Source organism: Ovis aries, chromosome 11 (genome assembly GCF_016772045.2).
Source record: "Ovis aries strain OAR_USU_Benz2616 breed Rambouillet chromosome 11, ARS-UI_Ramb_v3.0, whole genome shotgun sequence".
Classification (NCBI taxonomy): Eukaryota; Metazoa; Chordata; class Mammalia; order Artiodactyla; family Bovidae; genus Ovis; species Ovis aries.
In genome coordinates, this window is record NC_056064.1 from 23313081 (window position 1) to 23338981 (window position 25901).

Below are 25901 nucleotides of genomic sequence, written 5' to 3' on the forward strand. Positions count from 1 at the left end.
TTAATGAGGTCTACTCCTAGGCATCAGAGGTAGATAATATATCAATTTTGTCAATCGTGGAGGCTGATAAAAGAGAGTTAATCCACGGGCAAGCAACCATGAACACAGTTTTGCTTCACTCAATAGCACAGCAATTGCCTCAATCAATTTTCACATTAAAAAATAAAAAAGAAGAAGACTAGCACTGCCTTTGTATTCCTTCCTTAATGAAAAGCAGCACAAAAGCAGGTTCAACAAGACAAATTATGTAGCAAAAAAAAAAAAAAAAAATCTATAAAAACTTAATTTTTAACTCTAACAAGAATATCCTATTTTACTCCTGTGAAATCAGTAAAGTGTTCAAAAAAGATGGGCCAACTCCACTTCAGCCCTTTGACTGTGTGGATCACAATAAACTATGGAAAATTCTGAAAGAGATGGGAATACCAGACCACCTGACCTGCCTCTTGAGAAACCTGTATGCAGGTCAGGAAGCAACAGTCAGAACGGGACATGGAACAACAGACTGGTTCCAAATCAGGAAAGGAGTACGTCAAGGCTGTATACTGTCACCCTGCTTATTTAACTTAAATGCAGAGTACATCATGAGAAATGCTGGGCCGAAAGAAGCACAAGCTAGAATCAAGACTGCTGGGAGAAATATTAATAACCTCAGATATGCAGATGACACCTCCCTTGAGGCAGAAAGGGAAGAAGAACTAAAGAGCCTCTTGATGAAAGTGAAAGAAGAGAGTAAAAAAGTTGGCTTAAAGCTCAACATTTCAGAAAACTAAGATCATGGCATCTGGTCCCGTCACTTCATGGCAAATAGATGGGGAAACAGCAGCTGACTTTATTTTTTTTTGGCTTCAACTCACTGCAGATGGTGATTGCAGCCATGAAATTAAAAGACGCTTACTCCTTGGAAGGAAAGTTATGACCAACCTAGACAGCATATTCAAAAGCAGCTTTGACATTACTTTGCCAAAAAGGTCTGTCTAGTCAAGGCTATGGTTTTTCCAGTAGTCACGTATGGATGTGAGAGTTGGACTATAAAGAAAGCTGAGCACAGAAGAACTGATGCTTTTGAACTGTGGTGTTGGAGAAGACTCTTGAGAGCCCCTTGGACTGAAAGGAGATCCAACCAGTCCATCCTGAAGGAGATCAGTCCTGGGTGTTCATTGGAAGGACTGATGTTGAAGCTCAAACTCCAATATTTTGGCCACCGGATGCGAAGAACTGACTCATTTGAAAAGACCCCGATACTGGGAAAGATTGAGGGCAGGAGGTGAAGGGGACGACAGAGGATGAGATAGTTGGATGGCATCACCGACTCAATGGACATGAGTTTGGGTAAACTCTGGGAGTCAGTGATGGACAGGGAGACCTGGCATGCTGCAGTTCACAGGGTCACAGAGTCGGACACGACTGAGCAACTGAACTGAACTGAACTCCACTTCCTTCAATGACAGTGACAACAGTCAATTTTTATACATGGAAAAGAAGTTCACATCAGAGTACCATACTAAAAACATTCAAATAAGTTCACGTTCTTTATTCTACAACAGCAGCCCAATCTATTACTAATCTAGCCCAGTCACTGCTAGACACACAAAAGGAATATAAACCATTCTGATGTCTATGTCCAAGCCTTACAACCTGAAATGCAAAATTTCAGAATTTTTCTATCGAACCAAGAATAACCTAGATACCTTATAAAATAAACGATGGAAAATATTCTCTAAGAGCAGCAGTACCTACTGATAGAATCACTAACCTAACGTTTCTCAATGTTATTATGTACTGGCATTTTGAATAAAATTGTGAAAATTGGGAACTGCAAACTCAAATATTTACCAGCTACTACTCAAAATGCCAATCCTTGACAAGATATGTCCTTGTGCCAGAATGTAAATCAACACACACCGAGGAGAGTCACATACAAAGACATGTCTGCTGAACCACACCTGTGGCACAGGTCCTCGCCTTGGTGGTCAGCAACAAGTAGTTTGTGGTCGAGCAGCCAGGCCAATGGCTACACTAGTGGCACTAAACCAGATGGCACAAACCACCATTTCAAAGGGGATGGTCACCAGGCAGTTCTAGGTAATTAACATCAAGTGGGTTTGCCAGCCCACCTTTGCCAAATCTCTAAAATTTTCAAATGAAACCAGGAACCCATATCTTTATATGAAATTTTTCTGATTCTTAAAATCTACGTGGACAATAAATAACTGCAAGTCTCATACAATTCACAGGCTAAAAGGTGGCAATCTCTATTGTAGAAAGTGGAATAACAAAGTTGGGTATCTGGCTACTCTGCACTTTTAAAGTAGTAAAATACTGTTTCACTCTTTTTAAATACTACTTTGCTCAAATGAGTTATATAGACCAGGTCAGAATTTTTTTTTTTTTTAATTTTTTTTAGGTCAGAATTGAGAGGTTGTGATTGCTTCATTCCTTTATTTATTCAACAGATATTATATGTCAGCTATGTGCTTGGCCATTGTGCAAAATATTGGAGACGCTGCAGTACGCAAATACAATCTCTCCCTTCATGAAGCTGACAGTCTGGTAGGTATTAATTCCCAGAATCATTCAAAATATACATAAAGTTGTCACTGTGATGAATACTATAAAAGTATAGGTACACTGTGCTATGAAACATACATACTAAGTGGAACTGCCTTGGGAAGGTCAAAGGCGGCTTCCCTGAGGACTAAAAGTAGAATAAAAGTTTAACAAAGGAAAGAACTGAGAGAAGGGAACGTGGATGGCATTTTAGGGTCCTAAGTAAAGAGAAGAGCAAGTACAAAGACCCTGAGGCAGGAGAGAACTTACGGGGCATCCCTGGTACTGAGAGACAGCCACTGTGTCTAACATGCAGAAAGCAAGGTAAGCATGCATGGTTTAAAATAAGGCTGGAGAGGAAGAGAGAAGCTGGATTACGGAGGACCTTATAATTATGGTAACCATAAAACTTTATCAATTAATTCAGGACTCTTCTGAAAGTGAAAGAGCTATTAATCATATCAGGATAATTATAATCTATGTCAAGGAGTTAGGTCTAGTACGGAATAAAGACGGACCAAGTGGAAGCAAAGATGCCAATTAGAGAGCGACTGCCGTAAGAGGCTGGACAATGGCAGCAGTGGCAAAGACAGGGAAAAGTGACAGCAATTTAGACATGTTTACGAAAGAAAACTTACAAGATTTGCTGATGGACTGACACGCAAAGTGAGGGAAGGTGTGTTTACAGGTGTCTCCTGGTTCTGGCTTGCTCAACAGGACAGACAGTGCTATTTGCTGAATTTGGGAACTCTGGTAGAGAACCATTTTTGAGGAAACATATCATATTTGAGAGCCGTGTTTGAGACACCTCAGTGCAGATATTGAGTAAACATGATCTCTAGGTATAGAACTCAGAAAACTGGCCTGCACAAATGTATAAGCTATTTGCAAACAAACAAATGAGACCCTAGCACAGATGACAGTGTCTAAGGAGAAAACACCAAGTGAGAGGAAAAGAGCTTCCCACTAAGCCTAGAAGAGTCCTTTAATGGCTGTATGCACAACTGTTACAGAGGAAGCTACGTCAGGAAACAGAGGGCGGAAGAAGGAAAACCAGGAGAGTGTGACGCGATGCCAGCGACACCAAGGGAAAAAGGTGTCCACGAAGGGTAAGAGTGTCAGCAGAGAAAACTGCTTCTCAGAAGTCAACTGAAAACTGAAACTGGATTTAGTAATGTGACACCTTTTCAGGAGCTGCTTTTGGAGTGGTGGAATTTAGAATCTACCATGAAATGTGCTAAAGATTAAGTGTGGTATGAAAAAAAAGACTGGAAAAATAGATAATTCTTCAAGAAGGTGAGTTATGCAAGGAGACAGAGGAGCTGAAGGAGAGGTTTCTTTATCAATTTTTTAATAGAAGACTTAAACATGGTTAAAAGTCAATGGAAAGTCACACACGCCACATACTCTGATTTGATTTATTAGAAACATCCAAAATAGGCAAAGTTTTAGAAACAGAAAGCAGATTAGTGGTTTCTAGGAGTTGAGGAGACAGAGCAGTGGGGGATGACTGCTCAATGTGTTACAGGGTTTCTTTCGGGGGTGATGAAAATCTTCTGGAATTAGACAGTGGTGATGTTTGCACAACCTGTGAACCTAGTAAGAACTGAATTGTACACTTTAAAATGAAGATTTTATGATATGTGAATTATATCTCAATTTTTTAAAAACTCAAAAGGAAGAAGCTAGTTGATAAGACTTTAAGTAAAGGAATTTACTGGACTATGTAAGGTTCTTGAGGTGGGGGAGGGTAGGGAAGCCAAAGTGCACATGGCAAATTTAATTGAATTAGGATATAATAATAACAGTTATAAAGATAATAACAAGGTGTCAAACAGAAACAAAAGCCAAATGTATGGCTTTTTGTTGAGTTTCCACCAACTCATACCTACCCACAACTAAATTTAAGAAATTTTTTTAACTTATCACACCTATGGTCAAATAAGCAATGAGACAGTAGTATCATATAAAAACAAAGATTCTGGAGCAGTTGTAAATGACCTTCACTATTAACCCTTTATTACCCAAAGAACCAAACTCCTACTTACAAAATAGTAAGAGACTACCTTGATCAATCAAGTTGATCTTTTAAACGCAGATTCCTATTTTAGCTGACGAACAAATGACAGGGAAGAAAACTTAATCATCCAAACTCTCATTTGCTCTTTCCAAGTACAGCTAAGAGTACTCCAATTTTTCTAGCTAAGGCCAGTGACGTACCCTAAATTTGGTGAAATGTAAAAAAAAGAAAAAAGTCCAAGAGTAAGGGAAACAAGTTATATATAATTAAGCTTTACAGAAAAATCAGGAACAACCTGAAAGTAGTCAGCAGAAATGCATCTAAACAAGAGAACACTTTTCAGTCGTGAAAAGCAGGAAGACTGGGCTGATCCACAGGTTTGTATGAGGAGGGTTCTTTAATATATTAAACTAACAACAACAAAAACAAAATCCCAAGTTTGGGAAAAAGCATATGTGTACATTATAATCACATTCTTGTAAAAATAAAAATAAGACAAAAAGACCCTCTACATGAATACACACAGAAAACAATCTGGAAGGGTGAGAACCACCTCTGGATGTGGACAATCTCATATTTTTGTAGTATCTGCATATACGTTACACAGTATCACCTTCAAAACAACAGTAAGTGTTTTGTAACTATAAGGAAAATGCTCAAGTCAAGCGGGGGTTAAAAAAAAGTCCTTTGGTTATGCCTGTATCAAAATCACAGCCACAAAAATTACCATATTATTAGTAAGTCAGGGCTTAGAAAGGAAAAAACAAAGTAATTTGATCTCTAGGGTGGAAGAACATTTTTTGACCTTTTTTCTTTTATGTATGCAACATTACCACTATAAATGTAGGTAAGAAGGATATATTTCCATAATTTCCCCATTAATGTAATGGGAAATGTTTGTATAATATATAAATGTTTGTATAATAGTTTCAAAAATATCTTTTTCAAAAAAGGAAAACAGATCCTTGGTTCCAGAGTACCTGTTTTCTGTGAAAGTGGGCCAATTCTTTCGGAGACCAAACCAGAGTATTTCCCACACTGACAGCAATCACCAAGAGATAGTTGTACAGCTTGAGCATTAATTACATGGCTTCATGAAACACTTGGAGCAAGAGAAACAGCAGTATAATTAATATTTTCTTAGCGCCTTCAAACAGAGTTGTTGTTTATATAAACAATTCTCATTATTTTAAAAAATGTACTTACTTTGATGGGATAGAACATATAACTTATTTATAAGGAACTACATCCTAATCAACAAAAAGTATAAGACATCAAGCAAAAGCTAGTCTAATTGAAGAAAATAAACAGAAGTCAATGAAGAGCTGATTCTCAGACTTTGTTAGCCACACGAGTGGTTGTTTACTTACTTCTAAGAAAATACAGACACTAATATGAGGGTTGGAAATCTTTTTGTAGGACAGAAGTGAAGTCATCCGACTTGTCTAGTTAATTATCTAGGTCACTTTAGTACCCTGGGACATTCAAAATTCCTGAACACAGGCAAGATCTTTTTTCATTCTCATTTCTGAGAGCACAGGGAGGCACAGGGACTAAAATTAGCTCTCATGTGGAAATTAGCAATTTATTCCATCAGTCTTTGTTGTTCGCTTAACACATCCAGCTCCATAAAACAAAACAGCCTATTGTCAACATGCTCATGCCTGATTTCCCCAGGATGACTCTTGCTCTGCTATTGATGAATACAGTATCACCATTATGGATGGAGTTTGGAAAGATACATTCTGTAACCATGGTTAAAGTAACAAGCATTGTAACACTGTATAGGCTGAACCTTATGTAACAACAGAGGTTGAAGCCTCCCCACCTCACTCCAACACTGGTTTCTATTCATTAGGTCTTCACTGAGGTGCTAAAAATGGTACAGTCATAAACTATGACACAGCCCTTCAATGCTGGGACTTTGGTTTTGAAAACAAATCAGTTGAGTGTCATACTCTATTCAGACTCAACTGACAGGGCTCAAGTAGACTGCAGGATGTTCCTATGGGGCTGGTTACTGTGAAAAAGCACAAACTGAAATCTAATTGCAATGGTCAGATATGATTACAACAAAGCAGTGACAGATGCAGGGAAGAGAGAGAGAGACAAAGGAAGAGAGATCACACCAGCAATCCTTGATACCTTATCAAGTATACCAGGCTTAATAACAATAATAAATATCCTTTACTAAGTGTCTCCAATGTGTTAGGTCACTTTGCACTTGTTGCTAACCTTTATGACAAACATCCAAAGTATGCGCTTTTATCCCTCCTTTTTAGATGAGGAAATTCAGTCTCAGTAAAGCTAAGAAAATTATCCAAAACCTCACAGCTGATAAGTAGCACTCTCAAGACTGGTCCTTAGGATGACTCATTCAGAAGTGCCCCTCTTTCTACACCACACGGCTCAACAAATAGATGACACTTCAATCCATCTCAGGTCTAATGTTCTATCTGGTATTCCTTTTCCATCACTAGCTGGATTCGCGTTTTGGCCATTCTTTTTTTGTGTATCTTCTTGAGTTAAGTTAAAGTAGGTAAGTGTTAGTTGCTCAGTTGCGCCCGACTCTTTGCGACCCCATGGACTGCAGCCCACCAGGCTCCTGTGTCCATGAAATTTTCCAGGCAAAAATACTGGAGTGGGTTGCCATTTCCTTCTCCAGGGGATCTTCCCAACCCAGGGATCGAACCCAGGTCTCCTGTACTGCAGGTAGATTCTTTACCAACTGAGCTACAAGGGAAGCCCGTTAAGTTAAAAAGCCACTATAAAAATAAAGAATATGCTACTGATGCACATAATCATAAATGACTCTTACCTAAGTAAGCAGAAAGGGGGGTGATGTCCAAAAGGAGGTAGGTCGTTTACCCTAAAAAAAAGGACATCTCTTCTCCTTCTATCGTGTGTGTGTGTGTTAGTCACTCAGTTGTGTCCAGCGCTATGTGACCCGTGGACTGTAGCCCACCAGGCTCCTCTGTCCATGGAATTCTCCAGGCAAGTAAACTGGAGTGGGTTGCCATTCCCTTCTCCAGGGGATCTTCCCAACCTAGGGATCAAACCTGGGGTCATCTGCATTGCAGGCAGACTCCTTACCATCTGAACCACCAAATCATAGACCTCTTATGTGCTTATTGCCAACCTAAAGTTGGCATAAACTCATACTCTCCCATTGTTAAAGTAAGAGAAGTTCTCCTCAAGTTTGCTTCAATCTCTTTCCATCCTCTCACAGACAAATTTGCTTCTCCTTGCAAAAACTTTTTAAATTACCTTTGCCTATCACAAAACAATCACTATGAACACCAGGTTCATGATTTTAAGTCCTTTTCTATGCACAGCATATCTGCAGATACTTTGGTTTCAGTCTGAAACAAAATCATGTTTTATAATCTGCAATACCCATTCCCTGGGCTACGTGGTAGTCCACTGTAGGGAACTGCACTGTAAGAATACACAATTTTGGAAATATAAATTATTTCCAATTTTCCTTGTTATAAACAGCTCTGGAATAAACATCTTCAAACATACATTATTTCATTTAAGTATGCTTTTAGAACTGTCAAAGCTGCAATCCTACCAGCATTTTATCACTATGCCTATTCAACTACATTTTTGCCATTGATGAATAGTGTATATTTTATCTTTGCTAATTTGGTCCATTTGTCTTTCTTCTTTTGTAAATTGCCTATTTTTATCCTTAACCTATATATTAAGGTTTTTTCCTTTTTCTTATTGTCTTCTAAGAGTTTTTCATATTAAGGGAGCTAATTCTTTGCTATATGCTGTAAATACTTAGACTGTCCGTGTTGTCACTTTTTACCGTTTCTTGATATGTAAAAGTTTTTATTTCTTAGGCAGTTGAATTCATAAAATTTCTTTTATGCATTCTATCTTTGAGTTTAGAAAGACTATTCCTATACCCAAAATTCAACAGTTCACCTATACATTTTTTCCTAGTATTTAAATAAAATAAATATACTGAAATCATTAAACCATCAGGAATTTAGCTTGTATAATACATAGGAAAGGGAATCTAATGCACTTTGCCCACAGCTGTTCCAACTGCATCTATTAAAAATCCATTACTAAAATAAATAATAAATAAAAATCCATTACTTAAAAAAAAAAAAATTTCTGTCTCGTTCCACCCTTAACAACCTGAAATGCTCTTATTCTACATTATAGTCTTTACATGGTGGGGTGGTATCTTTTACTTAGGAGTCAGGTTCTAAAGTAAGCCTGTAAAGTGAAAATCCAAAATAACACTGTGACATCTCTTTAATCATTCACAGCACTGTAATGTTCACATTATGCGGAACACACAGGAGTCAGGACTGATTAAGAAAGGAAGATTCACCCTGTCCATTCTACACTCCCTCTGGGAGGTTCAGTACTGAGTAGAGTGCAGGCTGGACTCACTCTATTTAATGTGCACATGCTGTTTAGACTTGAACGCCACTTTGTGCCAGACAATGGGGGCCCATTCCTGTGGCAATACGTCTCTAATGTTTTAATTCCTTGAACTTCACAGTATACTAAATACCCATCTGGGAGAGTTTACACTCCTTCACCCTTCCATCATCCATTTAGAACGTTTGCTTTGAGCATCTTTGCTTTGAACAAAAGAAATGTCATGTCATTTTCTTTCACAAAAACCTCAGGAGGATTCTGATTTGGGGAAGAATTGACATATTAACTTTATTGAGCTCTCCCATCCAGAAACATACTGTGTCCCTAGATTCACTGTCTCCCCTGGACCCCTGAGAGCAATGCTGTTGCTTTATGCACACGGGCTTAACGTATCTCTTTGCCGAGTGTCTGCCTATTTCTCTTTGTTACTATGTACAAGATCTTTTATTGTAATTATATTTTCCGACTAGTATCTGGAAGGCTATCAATTTTCCTTTATTTATATACATTTAAAATATATACATGTATGTATATTTTATTCAGTAATCATTTGAATATTTTTAGGTGATTCTCAAATGTTTCTTCAGGTAGACAATAATCAAGCCATCTGTAAAACTGCAATTCTTTTTCTTTCTAATCTTTGAACTCAATAAATAAGAGAAGCGGAAGACTGCGTTAAAGAGTTCCAACTCAGTCACTTCTAGTGTTAGAAGCTTGTGCAAGCTATTTAAAAAGAATGTGTGTTCATGTTTGTAGATTAAAAAGTTCAAAATATATCATTAAATCAAACCCATATTATTTAGGCTCTCTATCAGTAGTTCTTAACCTTTTCGGGGTCAATTACTCTTTTAAATGTGAAGTTCTAAATTATAGGTTAAAGCTTTAAGCCCTTCATGGACACAGGAACCTGGTGGGCTAGTCCATGGGGTCGTAAAGATTTGGACATGACTTAGCCACTAAACAACAACTTCAAGAAAAAGAGCGTATATATAGAATATTTTTGCCTAATTGTCTTTGAAGCATTCACTGATCCTCTGAAAATCCCTAGGCCATTGTTGTTTATTTTTATCTACTTGGTTCGAACTACAAAGAAAAATGTCTCTGAATTACATCAAACACTTAAGTCTTCTGAAAGTTATTCCCTTCAGAAGACAAAAGACAAACTTGTTTTCTTTTTTTAATAAATTGAGGCTTTTTGTCTTCTATTTTACTTTAATTTGGAGGGAAGTCTCATTTCTAACAAGATTTTTCCCATCCCTTTATTTTTTATCGGCAATTTTAAGTTTTGAGCATGGCATCTATAAACGGCATATAGTTAAGATTTTAAAGAATTATTCTCATGCATTCAACAAACATTTATTGAATGTCTATTACTTGCCAGACACCCTTAAACCATTCGGATATGTTGTGATAATAAAGTTTGTGGTCTGCTCTGAGTGATTTTTTAAAAAAATATAAATCTTAAAGCCATCTTAAAAATCTAACCATTTAAAAAATCCTCCTCTGGTTCCTTAAAGTATGAGCAATCAAGTTCATTCTTATTTGCATGCTATAAAAGGCTCTTTGTAACCTGTTCTTTGTCTTCCTTTCAGTCTCATCTCCCAGTATTCCCTAAGCTGTCATCCTATATCCACTTCAGCCCCATCTAATGCAGCTCTGCAAATGTACCAGGCCTTTCACAAAATTCTGTTCTTTATACTTGGAACTCTTCCGCCCTTCTATTAAGCCATCAGAATTCAGTTCAAAGACCAAGGTCTTCACTAACACCATTTCCAAGTCACCACGGGTCCTTCTCTTCAGACTTCCGTTTTCAATTGTCTACCCAATACCCCACCTTGGATACTGCATAGACTTTTCAGATTCAATGTGCCCCCAAATGAAAATATATCATCTCCCCTAAACCAGCTCATTCTGCCTTGTTCCTTACTGCAGTAAACAGCACTATCACCTAATTTCTTGCTAAATTGAGGTCACTTGGCTCATTCTTAATTTCTACCATGTCCTGCTAATCCTATTCATCAGTTTCTCTCAAATTCATCCGGTGATCTATATCCCTCCTCCCTCTACCGAGTTAGGCCATCAATATATCTAATGTGGATTACTGAAACCAGTCCCTACTCACTCATACTTCCAGTCTTAATTCCCCCTGCAATCCATGTTCTACAGTGCTCCTAGATTATATCTATCTAAACAATTCTGGTCCATCCTGAAGTAGGTCAGTCCTGGGTGTTCATTAGAAGGACTGATGCTAAAGCTGAAACTCCAATACTTTGGCCACCTGATGTGAAGAGCTGACTCATTTGAAAAGACTCTGATGCTGGCAGGAGGAGAAGGGGACGACAGAGGATGAGATGGCTGGATGGCATCACCGACTCGATGGACATGAGTTTAAGTAAACTCCAGGAGTTCGTGATGGACAGGGAGGCCTGGCGTGCTGTGGTTCACGGGATCGCACAGAGTCGGACACGACTGAGTGACTAAACTGAACTGAAACAACTCTGAATGCTACTGACTTGCTCTAAAACTTAAGTAGATAAGGATGGGGATGGGTAATTCTGAAGACACAAGAATTCACCGCACATGAGCCTAAGATAAATTCCAAACTCACGGCCTTATACAGCACTGCAAGCGTCGCCCTCTCAGCCTCACCTCCAGTCATGTGTCCACTATACCCCAGCAGCTTTTCCAGTCCCCCACAACTCTGTGCTCTTCACACGTAACATGGTAAGTAATATAAGCATTCATACATGGAACTGTGCTCAACTTTCACTGAGTGAAATAGACAATAAAGCTTGGAAATTACAGCTCTAGGGTATTTGACTTAACCTTGTGTACTGGTGGGGGGGTGGTGTCACAGATCTCTGAGAAACTGGTGAAAACCAAGGATTATATCCCAGAAAAATAATATAAATACATATATATGTATTTTATATATATATATATATATATATATATATATATATAAAGTTTTAGGATTTTTAGGATACCTTGGCCCCACGTTAAGTCCTGCCCTGGGGCCTCCACGCCTACAAGAAATCCTCCAGGAGGAAGGCTGAGGTCAGCAAAACGCCTCAAGCCTTCTGATCCTATTGTTCCTGACCTTCCCACTTCTCCCCAAATCCTGCTCTTCTTCCTCCCAATAGGTGAATCAACACATTTTCCCCACGCAGGCTTGAAATTTCCACCCTCCTCTGTAACTCACATAGAATTTAGGATGGCAGTTAAAGATCTCCTTCTCAAGGGGGTAACACAAACATCAGTTATTCCCATACCATTATCATCATCTCTGCCATTTCCTGAAGCATCATACCTATTATTTTCTTAATTTTTAATAATTAACTTTTAAACTTGAATTTAGTGACATCCTAAGTAATACTGAAGTGAAATCAATTTTGAGGTCCTGGTTATTATTCACCTACCTCACAACAAAATAAATATACGCTTAAAATAAGGACCTCAGACCCCCACCAGGTCTGAGAGCACAATCCTAAGGTTTCTGCAGTTACCCTGCTGAGTAAGCAACAATCTGGACATCAAGAGGTTTTTCTTGTTGTTGCTTTCTGGGTTTTTTTTAGTCAGAAGGAAACTTATAAGCCTTTGGTCCAGTCTTCTTATTTAATAGATTAAAAAGCTAAAACAGAGAAGTGATTTGTCCAAGGTCAGATGAGAAGTTTACGGAAAAGTCTAGAATTAGTATTCAGGTCTACTATCAGTCCAGTATACTTTCCACTACACAAGGTCCATTCAAATTACACTAGAATAATACTGAATCAAGAATTCTTCATCTGTTACCTACCTCACTCTTCCATTCAGATTTATCTGAACGTGCTGCTTAAAATCTGGATATTTGGTTGCCAGATATGCAAAGTCAGGAGGTTTGTCCTTGTATCTATTTCTTGCATGCATTGATTTACTCAGAGCCATCTTTAAAAAGAAAAAAAAAAGGGAGGGGGGGAATCAGCATATTTAGTTAAACAAAATCAACAAGAAAAGCTGTGGTTGCCAAGTTAACAGTTACAGCCAACACATCTTCACTAATCAAGTGAGAAAGAAGAAGCTATATTTTTTAAAGTATACAACAAATAAGCACATGAAAAGATGTTCTATGTCATTAGGGAAACAAATCAAAACCATAATAAGCTATCAATTCATCCACATGAGGATGGCTATTATTAAAAGAGAGAGAGAAAATAGCAAGTACTGGAGAACACACGAAGAAACTGGAGCCCTCAGGCACTGCAGGTGGGGATACACATGCGTATGACTGCTGTGGAAAAGTCTGGTGGTTCTTCAAAAAATTAAACATTACCATACGATCCAGCAATTCCAAGCCCATGTATAGATCCAAAGGAACTGAAAGCAGAGATTCAAATAAGTAACTTGGAATTTCACAGCCTTTCCATACTGTTCATGGGGGAAAAGCTGGCTTAAAACTCAATCTTCAAATAACGAGGATCATGGCATCCAGTCCCATCACTTCATGGCAAATAGATGGGGAAACAATGGAAACAATAACAGACTTTATTTTCTTGGGCTCCAAAATCACTGCAGATGGTGACTGCAGCCATGAAATTAAAAGACGCTTGCTCCCTGGAAGAAAAGCTATGACCAACCGAGACAGCATATTACAAAGCAAAGACATTACTTTGCCAACAAAGGTCTGTATAGTCAAAGCTATGGTTTCTCCAGTGGACATATATGGATGTGCGAGTTGGACCATAAAGAAAGCTGAGCGCCAAAGAATTGATGCTTTTGAACTGTGGTGTTGGAGAAGATTCTTGAGTGTCCCCTGGACAGCAAGGAGATCAAACCAGTCAATCCTGAAGGAAATCAGCCCTGAATATTCATTGGAAGGACTGATGCGGAAGCTGAAGCTCCAATACTTTGGCCACCTGATGGGAAGAACTGACTCATTTGAAAAGACCCTGATGCTGGGAAAGATTTAATGAAGGGAACGACAGAGGATGAGATGTTTGGATGGTATCACCTGACTCAATGGACCTGAGTTTGAGCAGGCCTCAGGAGTTGGGGAGGCCTGGTGGGCTGCAGTTCACGGGGTCGAAGGAGTTGGACATGACTGAGCAACTGAACTGAACTGACTGAATGCTCATGGCAGAGTTATTCACAATGGTTAAATGCAACTTCAGGTATCCACAAGCAGACAAATAATCAAAATGTGGGAAGTACATTGGAATATTATTCAGCCCTAAAGGGATGAATTCAGACACATGCTACAACATGTATGAACCTTAAAAACATTATGCTAAGGGCAATAAGCCACACACAGGAGGGCAAATACTATATTATTACACTTATATGAAGGGCCAACAATAGGCAAATTCATATAGAGTAGAATGGAGGTTACTGGGGGTGGGAGGAAGGTGGAATGGTGAATTACTGTTTAATGGTATATGGTTTGTGTTTAGAATAATGAAAAACTTACAGAAATGGATGGTAGTAATGGTTGCACAACACTGTGAATATACTTAAAGCCACTGAATGGTATACTTGAAAAAGGTTAAAATGGTAAATTTTGTTACATGTATTTTAAAAAACGTTTCTGCAACATATGATGAATCTTTTTCTTTTAAACCAAGGGAAGAAAATTGAAACTATTCCCTTTCAAAGCATCAAAGTGGGACTTCCCTGGTGGTCCAGTGGCTAAGACTCCAGGCTCCCAGTGCAGGGGCCCCAAGTTCAATCCCTGGTCAGGGAACCAGATCCCATATGCTGCAACTAAGACCTGGTGCCGCCAAATAAATAAATAAAAAATAAAAGCATCAACATGGCCGAAGGCAATATAATCTACCACCAAGAATACTACAGTAAGAGGTTAGTTTTTACAGTGGTCTTGAGTGGACTATTTGGTTGTGCACCATGAAGTCACTAAAGTTTCAAAACACATCTTTTTCTTTTTTTAACTTCCTGATTTCAAACTCTACCAAAAAAACATCTTCTATTCCAACTTCTTTTATAAATTTCAGTCTTGCCATTTCTAGGTAGCTAAAACCAACTGAAAACAAAAATTTTGTTTTCCTTGAGAATACACAGAAGAAAAAAGTTAACACATTTATAGCAAGAGAAAAGTCACTGCAGTAGCTGAGTAAATCTCTAAGCAGGTGGTAATTCTATTCAGTGTATATCTCTAGATGGTAGGTGATTTTTCTCTTTATATCACTCTGCATTTTATACCCATTCATCTAAATGGTCCTATGTAAGAATCCTAAGAGTCACCTGATAGTTCTCTATCCCTCTTGTATTTCAAAAAATTAAGTCATATGGATTTTACCTGGTGAATATCTCTCAGATCCAACTATTTCTCCCCAGGCTCACCTATAGCAGCCCATACAAGTCTGCCCATACTGCCCCAGCGGCCTCTTAATTGGTCTCCATGAACCCACACTTTTTCTCTCCATGCCTTTTTCCACCATGCAGTGACCATTTCTAAACACAAATTTCACTGTGTCCACCTCCCATGCTCGCTTGCTCAAAACTTTGCTTTTAGGAGAAAAACAAAAAGCATTACTTCAGCATACATACAAGACCCAGCACAGTGTGGCTTCAGCATGAGCTGAAGTCTCACCCTTGCTCCTCTTTCTCTCCCTCCACTCTGGCAATAGGGTCTTTACACAGATTACCCTTTCATCTGTAATGGTCTTTCCTCCCCGTCTTCACCTGATTAATTCCTACTCATCCTTACTACCACAACTCAAGCATCTCCTCTTCAGGAAGGTCTTTCCTTCCTTAATTTCCCCAGGTCAGCCATAGCAGCTACTGTAAACTCTTAGGGCGTCCCTGGTGGCTCAGTGCTAAAGAATTCACCTGCCAATGAAGGAAACACGGGTTCGATCCCTGGGTCGGGAGGATCCCCTGGAGACGGAAATGGCAACCCACTCCAGTATTCTTGCCTAAGAAATCGCAAGGATAGAGAAGCATGAATGCTACAATCCAAGGGGCTGCAAGAGTCGACATGACTTAGCAACTAAACAACAACAGAACCTCCTAGCAATAAGCACATTTCTTTTGCAGGCTTTGTTGGAGATATAACTTTACACGGTTATAAATGCTAACACTCTAACTCAGGTTTTTGATAGCTTTTCACATTTAAGAACCATTTTCAGAAAAGAATTGTTTTCATCACAGACAATTGAAATCATGCAGCTAACTGACCCCCAGACCACTCACGTGAAAGGCTCAAAAGCACTTCATGCACAACATGTCCAAAATGAAACCATTTCTACCCACCCCAAATAGGTCCTCCTCTAATCTTCCCTATTTTGCTGAATGACACCCAGATCTTCCTCATGGCACAAAAGCAAGAAATCTTCAGCACCTTTTTACCCTACCTCCTCCATTCCAAACACACTATGTCCTGAATATTCTGTCTCCTAGTGATTTCTTGGCCCATTTTTTGGATCTTTCTTCTCCAAAAGGATGCTTCCAAAGTATCCTTTTCTTTTCCAGAATTTTATTTTATTGTATTTCATTCTTTTAAATTTCAATCTCATTTATTTTTTAATTGAAGGATAATTGCTTTACAGACACTCCAATATTCTTGCCTGGACAATTCCATGGACATAGGAGCCTGGGGAGCTACAGTCCATGGGATCACAGAGTCTCATGGGACACGACTAAGCGTCTAACACCTTCACTTCACTTTCATCCATTTTTCACCCTTCGCAACTTCACATCTCTAGGCCAGAGATCATAATCATCTCTTTCTTGGCTGACTACAACAGCCTCTAACTGATGTCTCTCTAACCACTCTTAACCCCCACAATCCACTTCATCCTGGTGACAACATACCCCTCCTCCCACCCCAATGCAAAACTGAACATTCCTAGCTAAATCCCTTCAGCGGCTTCCTAAAGCTTTTAGGCTGATGAAACTCAAAATAATTAACAAGCCACACATAAATCTATCCCTCCAAACTCATTTGTTGCCACTTTCTCCTCCCTGTCTAGTGTACATCACGGAACACACATGACACTGTGAACACACATGGACAAATTAAATTACAGACATGGTGAAAATCACTTCCTTCATTATTCAACCCTCTTGATCAGAACAGATACACATCGAATCAATAAAGCCACTTCTTTGCTAACGGAGCTCCCTATACAGGCAATGGGTTCTTAGCTAAATCTACCCCATTCCTCAGAGTTTAACTGACTGTCAGCCGTTACCTGGCATCAGCCTTGTCATTCTCCACTTCTCTCCAAACTTTTCTCTTTCTGGCTCATTCTGCTGTAGCCACACAGGCTTCCTTACCGTTTCTCTGTCAAGTCTGCCACACTCCTGCCTCAGGGGTTCTGTACTTGCTGTTTAGTCTGCATGGGTTTCTCTTCCCCCAGAAATACATACATGCAAGGTACCCTCCGCTTGTTCAGGTCTTTGATCAAACCTCACTTTCTTACTGATACCTTTTCTGAGTACCGCCATTTAAATGAGCAGCGAGTGAACCCTTTGTCTCCTTTAGTTGCTTCAGTCTTCTTCATAGAACTTACCCATCTGATATTTCATATACTTTACTTTTTAACATTTGCCTTGCCAGTAAGCTTCATGAGGGAAAATATTTTGTCTATCTTTTTCACTGCGATATCCCAGAGCCTAAAGTAGGAACTGGAGAGTAGGTAAGCAATAAGCGCTTTTTGGTTGAAAGCAAGATGGAACTCTTACACTGTCCAGGGCACTTAAAACACAGAACTCTCAATTCTTGATAAGCAGCCCCCATCTTGAATCTCTAAAAGGTTCAGGCCTAGGACTGAATCTTTTTCTTCCGGGTTGCCCAAGTCAGTGCAGAAAGCCAAAGTGGTAGGCCTTCATTTAAGTAAGCTGACGCTTCCACTTTCTTTAATCTTTTCCATCTCCATGCTTCTGTTTCCTTGGTTCCTCCTGACCCTCAGTATACCTCTTCAACTATCACTGGTTACTTAATACATAATTCTGTAAAATAATCTAAATTCTGCTCTCAGAACTTTTAATTCCTTCTGCACAGATCTCTACCACTTCTAATTTCTATTATTCTCTCGTCTCCCTTTCTCATAAACCCGACTTTTTCCACAGTTCCGCCATTGCCAGTTCTCCATCTCTTCCACTCCTTTCACGTGCTCACCTTACCCCCTCATACTGTCTTCCCGCCTCAGTTTTGGATCTCTCTAAACCGCCTCCGCTTTCCTGGTAGTTCAGACAGTAAAGCGTCTGTATACAATGTAGGAGACATGGGTTCGATCCCTGGGTCGGGAAGTTTCCTGGAGAAGGAAAAGGCAACCCACTCCAGTACTCTTGCCTAGAAAATCCCATGGACGGAGGAGCCTGGTGTCCATGGGGTCGCAAAGAGTCGGACGCGAATGAGCGACTTCACTTTCACTTTTCAAATCGCCTCCGCCTAGGGGGTCTTTCCTACTCAGCACTAGTTTCCATTCTATTTGCCAACTCCCCCACCCATCCCACCACACATACGCCCCCGCGCACGCACGCACGCACGCACACACACACACACACACACACACACACACACACACACACACACACACAATCAGGTCTAGACCCGACGATCCCAAAGCCAGCACCTCACAGGCCCAGAAACTGGGAATAGGGAACCTGGGTGCTACAAAGGTTAAGTGGACTCGCAACCTGTAAGAGTGATATTAAGTGACTCACCTCTGAAGTCAAAGTTCCTGCCAGACGACTAGTATAGTGTGGACCTCTACAACCCCGGAGTCTTAACCACCCGCTGCGCGAAGATCCTAGAAACGCAGATGTTACGCTCCCAGTGCGCCGCCATCTTGGGCCTCCATTCAGTTTCGTGATTGGACAAGTAATTCTCGCGAGATCTGTAGCAGTTTCCGAGGAAAAGAGAAACTGTCGCGAGACCTGGAGTTTGCGGCTCTCTCTGTTGGAGGGAGGGGGGCGTGCTAGCAAGCTTTTTCAGAATGTTGTGTTAGTTTCGGGTGTATAGCATAATGAAGCAGTTATCCCTATAAATATATCCACTCTTTTTGAGATTCTTTCCGCATATAGGCCATTCCAGAGTATTGACTAGAGGTCTTTGTGCTGTACAGTAGGTTCTTACTAGTTATCTATTGATTTTTTCTATAGAGAAGGCAAAAATTGGTTTGTTTTTTTTTTTTAAAAAAAGACACTCCAGTATTCTTGCCTGGCAGATCTCATTCATAGAGGAGACCGGTGGACTACAATCCATGGGGCTGCAAAAGAGTCAGACACAACTTAGCGACTAAACAACAACAAATTGATCTTAAAGAAATTTAAATTAAAATATCATCATAAATATTTTATCTAAGGGAACTGGATTGGTCGTAAATGGAGACCAGTTAGGTAGAACCTGGTAATGCAGCCATGAAAATAGTGTTCTTAGAATGTTCTAAAATGATGTGGGGAAAATATTTATGTTCTAGTGTTAACTGTGGAGGAAAAGGGATTATCAATAGCCTGGGAAATCAACTGTGGAAAATGTGTGTGCTGCTGCTAAGTCGCTTCAGTCGTGTCCGACTCTGTGCGACCCCATAGACGGCAGCCCACCAGGCTACCCCGTTCCTGGGATTCTCCAGGCAAGAACACTGGAGTGGGTTGCCATTTCCTTCTCCAATGCATGAAAGTGAAAAGTGAAAGTGAAGTCGCTCAGTCATGTCCGACTCTTCGCAACCCCATGGACTGCAGCCCACCAGGCTCCTTTGTCCGTGGGATTTGCCAGGCAAGAGTACTGGAGTGGGGTGCCATTGCCTTCTCTGGGAAAATGTGTGTATATATATATAAATAAAACTAGAAAGAAGCATAACTGAAAATAAAAACAGTGAGAGTTAAAAAAAAAAAGTTTTAAAACAACCATATAATTAGCTCACTGTGAAACCTGGTCTGGGATTAGCCCTGCCATTTTTCTGCTGGCCTTACTGTAGGTCATAGCATCAGCTGGGGACTAGTTCAACAGGAATGATTGGGCCTCTCTCTTCCCACAGACTTAAATTCTCTCCTTCTCCATGTGACTTTTCTATATAATCTGTCCAACAGAATAGCCAGATTTCTTACATGTTGGATTGCATGCGTGCATGCTGAGTCGCTTCAGTCATGTCCAACTCTTTGCTACCCTAAGGGCTGTAGCCCACTATGCTCCTCTGTCCATGGGATTCTCTAGGCAAGAATGCTAGAGTGGGTTGCCATGCCCTCCTCCAGGGGATCTTCCTGACTCAGGGATCAAATCCGTGTCTCCTGTGGCTCCTGCATTTCAGGTGGTTTTTTTTTTACCACTGAGCCACCAAGGAAGCCCCCCATGGTGGCTTCCCAAAAAAGGCAAAAGTGGAAGCTGCAAGATAGCCTCAGGACTGGTGCTTTCCCATATTCAATTGGTTAAAGCAAATCAAAGGGCCAGCCCAAATTCAGGAATAGGGGACTGTGTCAGGGTATCTTCCTGATACCCTGGAAGGTATCATACACTGGAAGGTATGGTTCACTGGGTCCCCTGGTGGAACAGAATACTACAGAAAGTTTTATGTCTTTAGCTGGTAGTGACTTTTAAATGTTAAATTATCTAGTGCTTGCTTCTAGAAAGGTAAACACAGTAGATGGCCTTGGAGGTATGACTAGTAAAGTTGAAAGTGGATTGCTGGTGAATTTCTCTGTTAGCATCAAACAGATTTCCAACCCCTCTGTGGGTCAAACCAGAAAGATCATAGCTCTGCAGACAGGGATTTTCAAGCCTTGATTTGCTCATTGCGCAAATCTCATAGGGTTGCTGTGAGAAGTAAATTAAAATCTATACATAAAACATTTAGCACAGGGACTTCCCTGGAGGTCCAGTGACTATTTATCCCCCCAACCCCCACCCCTCCACCACAGCTTGGAGAATTTCTGTTACCTCACCAGGGATCAAACCCAGGCCCCTGGCAGTCAAAGGGCAGAGTCCTAACCACTGGATTATCAGGGAATTCCATGTACCGTTAAAAAAATAAAAACTGTATTAGGGCAACAGGTCTTATGTAGGTGTGTACATCAGAATCCAGGGAAAGATTTTTTGAAAATCCACATACTTTGATCCCACTCCAGGAAATTCTAACCCAGTGTGTCTGAGGTGTGACTAACAGCAATATTCTGCACAGATATTCTTAAAAATCTCCACAGGTATGCTGTGTACCTTTGGTTGAGAATCGCTGTTTTTAGATAAACCTCTTGAACTCCTAAATATCCTATATATAAACCTAATGTCCTGGTGGTCTAGGGGCTAAGACTTCATGCTCCCAATGCAAGTGGCCTGGATTTGATCCCTGGTCAGGGAACTAGGTCCCATAACTAAGAGTTGGGATACCAAAACTAAAGATTCTGAGTGCTACAACTAAGACCCAGCACAGCCAAATAAATAAATGTAAATATTAAAGCTAATGTCCTACCAAGTTTTTGCTCCCCAAGTGCAAGTCCTATGTCTCACTCATCAGCTCACCCTCCTCTCCAAGTACATAGCCCTGTAAAGGGTTGGCAAGTACACCTGCATTGAATCAAGCTTGGACTGGTATTAAATGATAACTTTGCTCTATTTTAATATCTTTACCAACATTCCACCTACTATTGACCGCAGTCACCAGTCCAGGGACCCCTCCTTGCACCCTGCAGCCCTGAAATCTGCAGCAGGCAAAAGGAAAAGCAGGAGAAATGCCAGCCCTCCTGGCATCAGTAGCTACAAGCCTGGTGCAGGAGCTCTAGGAAGGCTGGCTTCAGAAAGCAGGCAAGGCTGGGTTCTACCTAACTTCTGGCTCCGAACCTCATTTTTCTCACCTGTGAAATGAGAATTACAGCATTAGCCATACCTACTTCCCAAGGATAGTGTGAGGCTCAGAAGAGGGAATAGCAATGAGTGTGCTCTGACATTGTCCACCAGCACGCAACACTTAGAACAGTGTGTTAAAAAGCAGAGATATCACTTTGCTGACAAAGGTTCACATAGTCAAAGCTGTGGTTTTTCCAGTAGTCATGTGCGGGTGTGAGAATTGGACCATAGAGAAAGCTGAGCACCAAAGAATTGATGCTTTTGAATTGTGTTGTCGGTGAATACTCTTGAGAGTCCCTTGGACACCAAGGAAATCAAGCTGAAGGGAGATAGACTCCAGGTTAGACATTTGCAACTGGCCTCCTTTTTCCATTTCAGGAGGCATGAAGAATTGGGCTTCAAGCTGGATAGTTAACAAATGTTAGCATTTCCTGAGACAAGAGATAGATGGGCTCCAGTTAAGGCATTCACAATTAGCCTCCTGTTTGACCTCCAAAATGGATGTAACAACAGAAACAGGGTAAATAGCCAGTGTTTGTCTCTTGTAAACACGTTAAGGTAGTAGTCATAGCAAGGACAAAGAGGGGCAAAACCCTGTTTGAGTAAAGGATTAAGGGCTCTCCACTCCTCCCTCTTTTGGGACAAGGGAGACACAATACACGTGCAGAAAGATTCCCTGTAGGTAAAAAGTCAAATGATAATGCCAGGCCATCAGGAGTTTTGCTCCTCCCAGAAGCCTTCACTTCAAGATCCATCTTGGCAGAGGAGTTCGTGCACACCCAGAAGAGGATCCCAGGGGAAAAGAAGCCAGATAATTGGCCTGAAGGAAGACAAAGGCCTGGAAGAACTGAACTGTATAAATAACTTAACAGCCTCTTTACGGTGCTCTTCCTCACTCCTAAGGGTATGGAGGGGACATCCATGCCCTTTCTCTCCGGGTGTGCATCTTTGTCTTGCTTCTGTCTTAACAAATTGTGTCTCCATGTGCTCTCCCACTTGTTGTTCTGCTGTGTCTCTAGAAATAAACTTTGTACCTGCATTTACAGTTTTGCCTCCATGATAAATGCATTTTTCACTGGGGACAAAGATCCAGGGGAAAATAGCTTCTAGCCTCTAACCCTGGCTAGGATTCTTGCTCTTCATCCAGGCTCAATTCAGTCGCTCAGTCTTGTCAGACTCTTGCAACCCCATGGACTGCAGCATGCCGCTTCCCTGTGCATCACCAACTCCCAGAGCTTGCTCAAACTCATGTCCACTGAGTCGGTGATGTCATCTAACCATTCAGGCTACCCAGGTTCAATTCCAGGGCAGAAAATTAAGATCACACTTTACACCACTGCTCATTACTGCCTCGCCATTGATCAAAATGAGTCAATTCCTAAAGGAAATCAACCCTGAATATTCACTGGAAGGACTATTGCTGAAGCTGAAGCTGAAGCTGCAATATTTTGGCCACCTGATGCGAAAAGCCTGATTCATTGGAAAAGATCCTGATGCTGGGAAAGATTGAAAGCAAAAGGAGAAGGGAGCGGCAGAGGATGAGATGGTTAGAGGGCATCACCAACTCAATGGAAACGAATTTGAGTAAACTCCAAGAAATAGTGGGGGACAGAGGAGCCTGGCCTGTTGCAGGCCATGGGGTCACAAAGAGCCAGACACGACTTTGCCACTGAGCAACAACAACACACACCTAAGGGAGTGTAGTAGCTCTTAGTACTTCTGAGCCAGGGTCGCTCCCATAGTCCCTCCACCTCTGCTTCTAGAGTCCCAAGGGTGCAATATGCCTCCCAGCAAAGGCAGTTCAATCAGGCAACCATTCATTATGTACTCAACCACCAACTGCGGAGAGGTTACCCTGTGCCAGGCACTGCAGATGTGAAAATAGACCAGGCCTGCTCTCAAGGAGCCCCGAGGTCTCTGCTGAAGTGCAAAAGAGGGACACAGTTCGATCCTGTGTGCACTGTTTAAAACGAAATAAAAACAACTTCGAAAACAATCGCAGACCAGTGGAAGAGACAAGTGAGTAATCAGAGCCTTGTGAACAGGGAGGGTTCGCGCGGAGCCCAAAGCGTGGGCTTTAAGGGAAGGGCGCAGAGCTCGGTCAAGGGCGTTTCGTGGAGGCGGGGCCGGCGGATGCCAACTCCCCTTTGGTTCGCTTAACCCTCTAATCCACCCTCACCCCCCGGGTTCCTTCAGATCCCCGCTTCCTCTGGCTCCTTGTCCCCGCCCGCCCACCCCCAGGGCCCGGCACCCTTCGCCCCGCGCCTTGCCCTCTCCCAGTTCCCTTCCGCCTCAGCCGCGTCCTCAAGCTCCTCCAGGCCGTTAAGCTCGGTTTTCCCCGCAGGCCGCACCGCGCTGCGTCGGGCGAAGGCCTCGGGTTCTCCCCGGCCTTGGCCCACCCTCGCCGCCCCGCCCGGGACCAGAAGGCCAGCAAGGCCGCAGACCACTGCCCGCATTTCTCCGCCCCAAGGCTGCCCGCTCCTCGCCTCTGGGACGGGGCTGCGGCCGCCCGCGTCTTTGGTCCCCAGCGCATCTCTGCCGGGGGCGGGTGGGTAGCGAGACGGAACTCACTCGAGGAAGGGCCTGGGAACCTGCCGCTGAGACAGCGCCCAGAAAAGATGAGCTACTGTTGCTTTTCTCTGAAATCCTCTCCTACCTGCCCTGCTTCATTAGGCTTAATTAAACTGCTCAGTCTGGGAGCTGGAGGGCAGTTCCCATTAGTCCGCGTTCAAGACGTTGTCCTCTGCTAATATTAAACAGCTGATCTAAGTGTTTATCACTGCCAGGCGCTGTGTCTGGGGCTTCAAAGACGTTCTCTCTTCTTCACAAGCACCGAATGAGATGGGGACTGTGATTGCCCCATTTTAGAGAGGAGGAAGACTAGAAATTCTGCAGAAGTTGCAGCAGTAAGTTAGTGATGGGGCCAGAGCTGGAACCCCGGACTATTTGGCTCTCAGGCATCTATTTACCTCCACTGTGTGCTGTCCCCACAGCACCTCTCCAGAGCTTCTGAGCAAGGGTCTTGGAGCAAAGTGGGTTTGCGGCCCTTGAGGAATGGAAGCAAATTGTGCACATTGGGTAGTTTTTGTTTTTAAGTACCTTCAACTCAAAACACATCTTTTTTTAATTGTTTAAGGCAGTTTGAATTGGATGTTACAATTGAACGTGTCCTTATTGAGACCGAATTTACATAAAGCTATTTGACCATTTTAAAGTCTGCAATTCAGTTTTTATGATATTCACAATATTGTACATCCATTACCAGAACATTTTCATCACCCCCAAGAGAAACCTCATAACCCTCAAGCAGTCACTCCTCACCTCCCTCTGCCCCTAGCCCCAGGCAACCAGTAATATACTTTCCATCTCGATGGAAATTTCATATAAATGGAATCATACAATATGTGACCTTTTGTGTCCAGCATCTTTCTTTTAGGGTAATGTTTTCAACATTTATCCATGTTGCAGCAGGTATCAATACTTCATTCCTTCTTATGACTGAATAATAATATTCCACTATACGGATACATCACATTTTACTAACCCATTCATCAGTTGGACATCTGGGTTGTTTCTGTGTTTTGGCTATTGTGAGTAGTACTGAACTATTCCTGCACAAGATTTTGTCTGAATATCTATTTTCAGTTCCATTAAAGTCGAGATGCAATGATAAAGACATAAAGTCTCTCTTAATAATTGCATAGCATTCTTCTGGAAAATGTACTGTAATGAAACTGACTGGGTCTCTACCAACAGGCACCCGTTTGTAGTTTGTCTTTACTGTGAACAGGGGTGGGATCCACATCTGGTCCACACAGATGCTACAATTTAAGTGTTCTTATCCCTGCTGCCCTGGGGTACAGTGGGAAGTAGAAGGGTCATGAGAAGATGGGATTTAACTCTTTGTTTTTAAAAATATTACATATTTATTTAGTTGGGACTTCCCAGGTGGCACTAGTGGTAAAGAACCCACCTGCCAATGCAGGAGACATAAGAGACAGGGGTTCCATCCCTGGTTTGGGAAGATCTCCTGGAGGAGGGCATGGCAACCCAATTCTCCAGTATTCTTGCCTGGAGAATCGCATGGACAGAGGAGCCTGATGGGCTACAGTCCATGGGAGTCACAAAGACACATTACTGAAGCGACTT

At 41.4% G+C, this 25901-nt stretch overlaps 1 protein-coding gene across 2 annotated transcripts in view; it reads right to left on the reverse strand.

Moving 5' to 3' along the window:
• The window catches only part of METTL16 (methyltransferase 16, RNA N6-adenosine), a 68415-nt gene extending 49628 nt beyond the window's left edge, over positions 1-18787 (reverse strand). The window contains exons 1-3 of one of the 2 annotated variants that reach the window (XM_060395319.1): positions 18641-18787; positions 15800-15885; positions 12774-12901 (exon numbers count right to left, since the gene is read on the reverse strand). In XM_060395319.1, coding sequence (XP_060251302.1) covers positions 12774-12901 — 128 coding nt within the window. In that variant the 5' untranslated portion in view covers positions 15800-15885; positions 18641-18787. The remainder of the gene's footprint in view (positions 1-12773; positions 12902-15799; positions 15886-18640) is intronic. The other variant, XM_004012555.4, reaches the window with a different exon arrangement.
• Positions 18788-25901: the final 7114 nt, after the last annotated feature.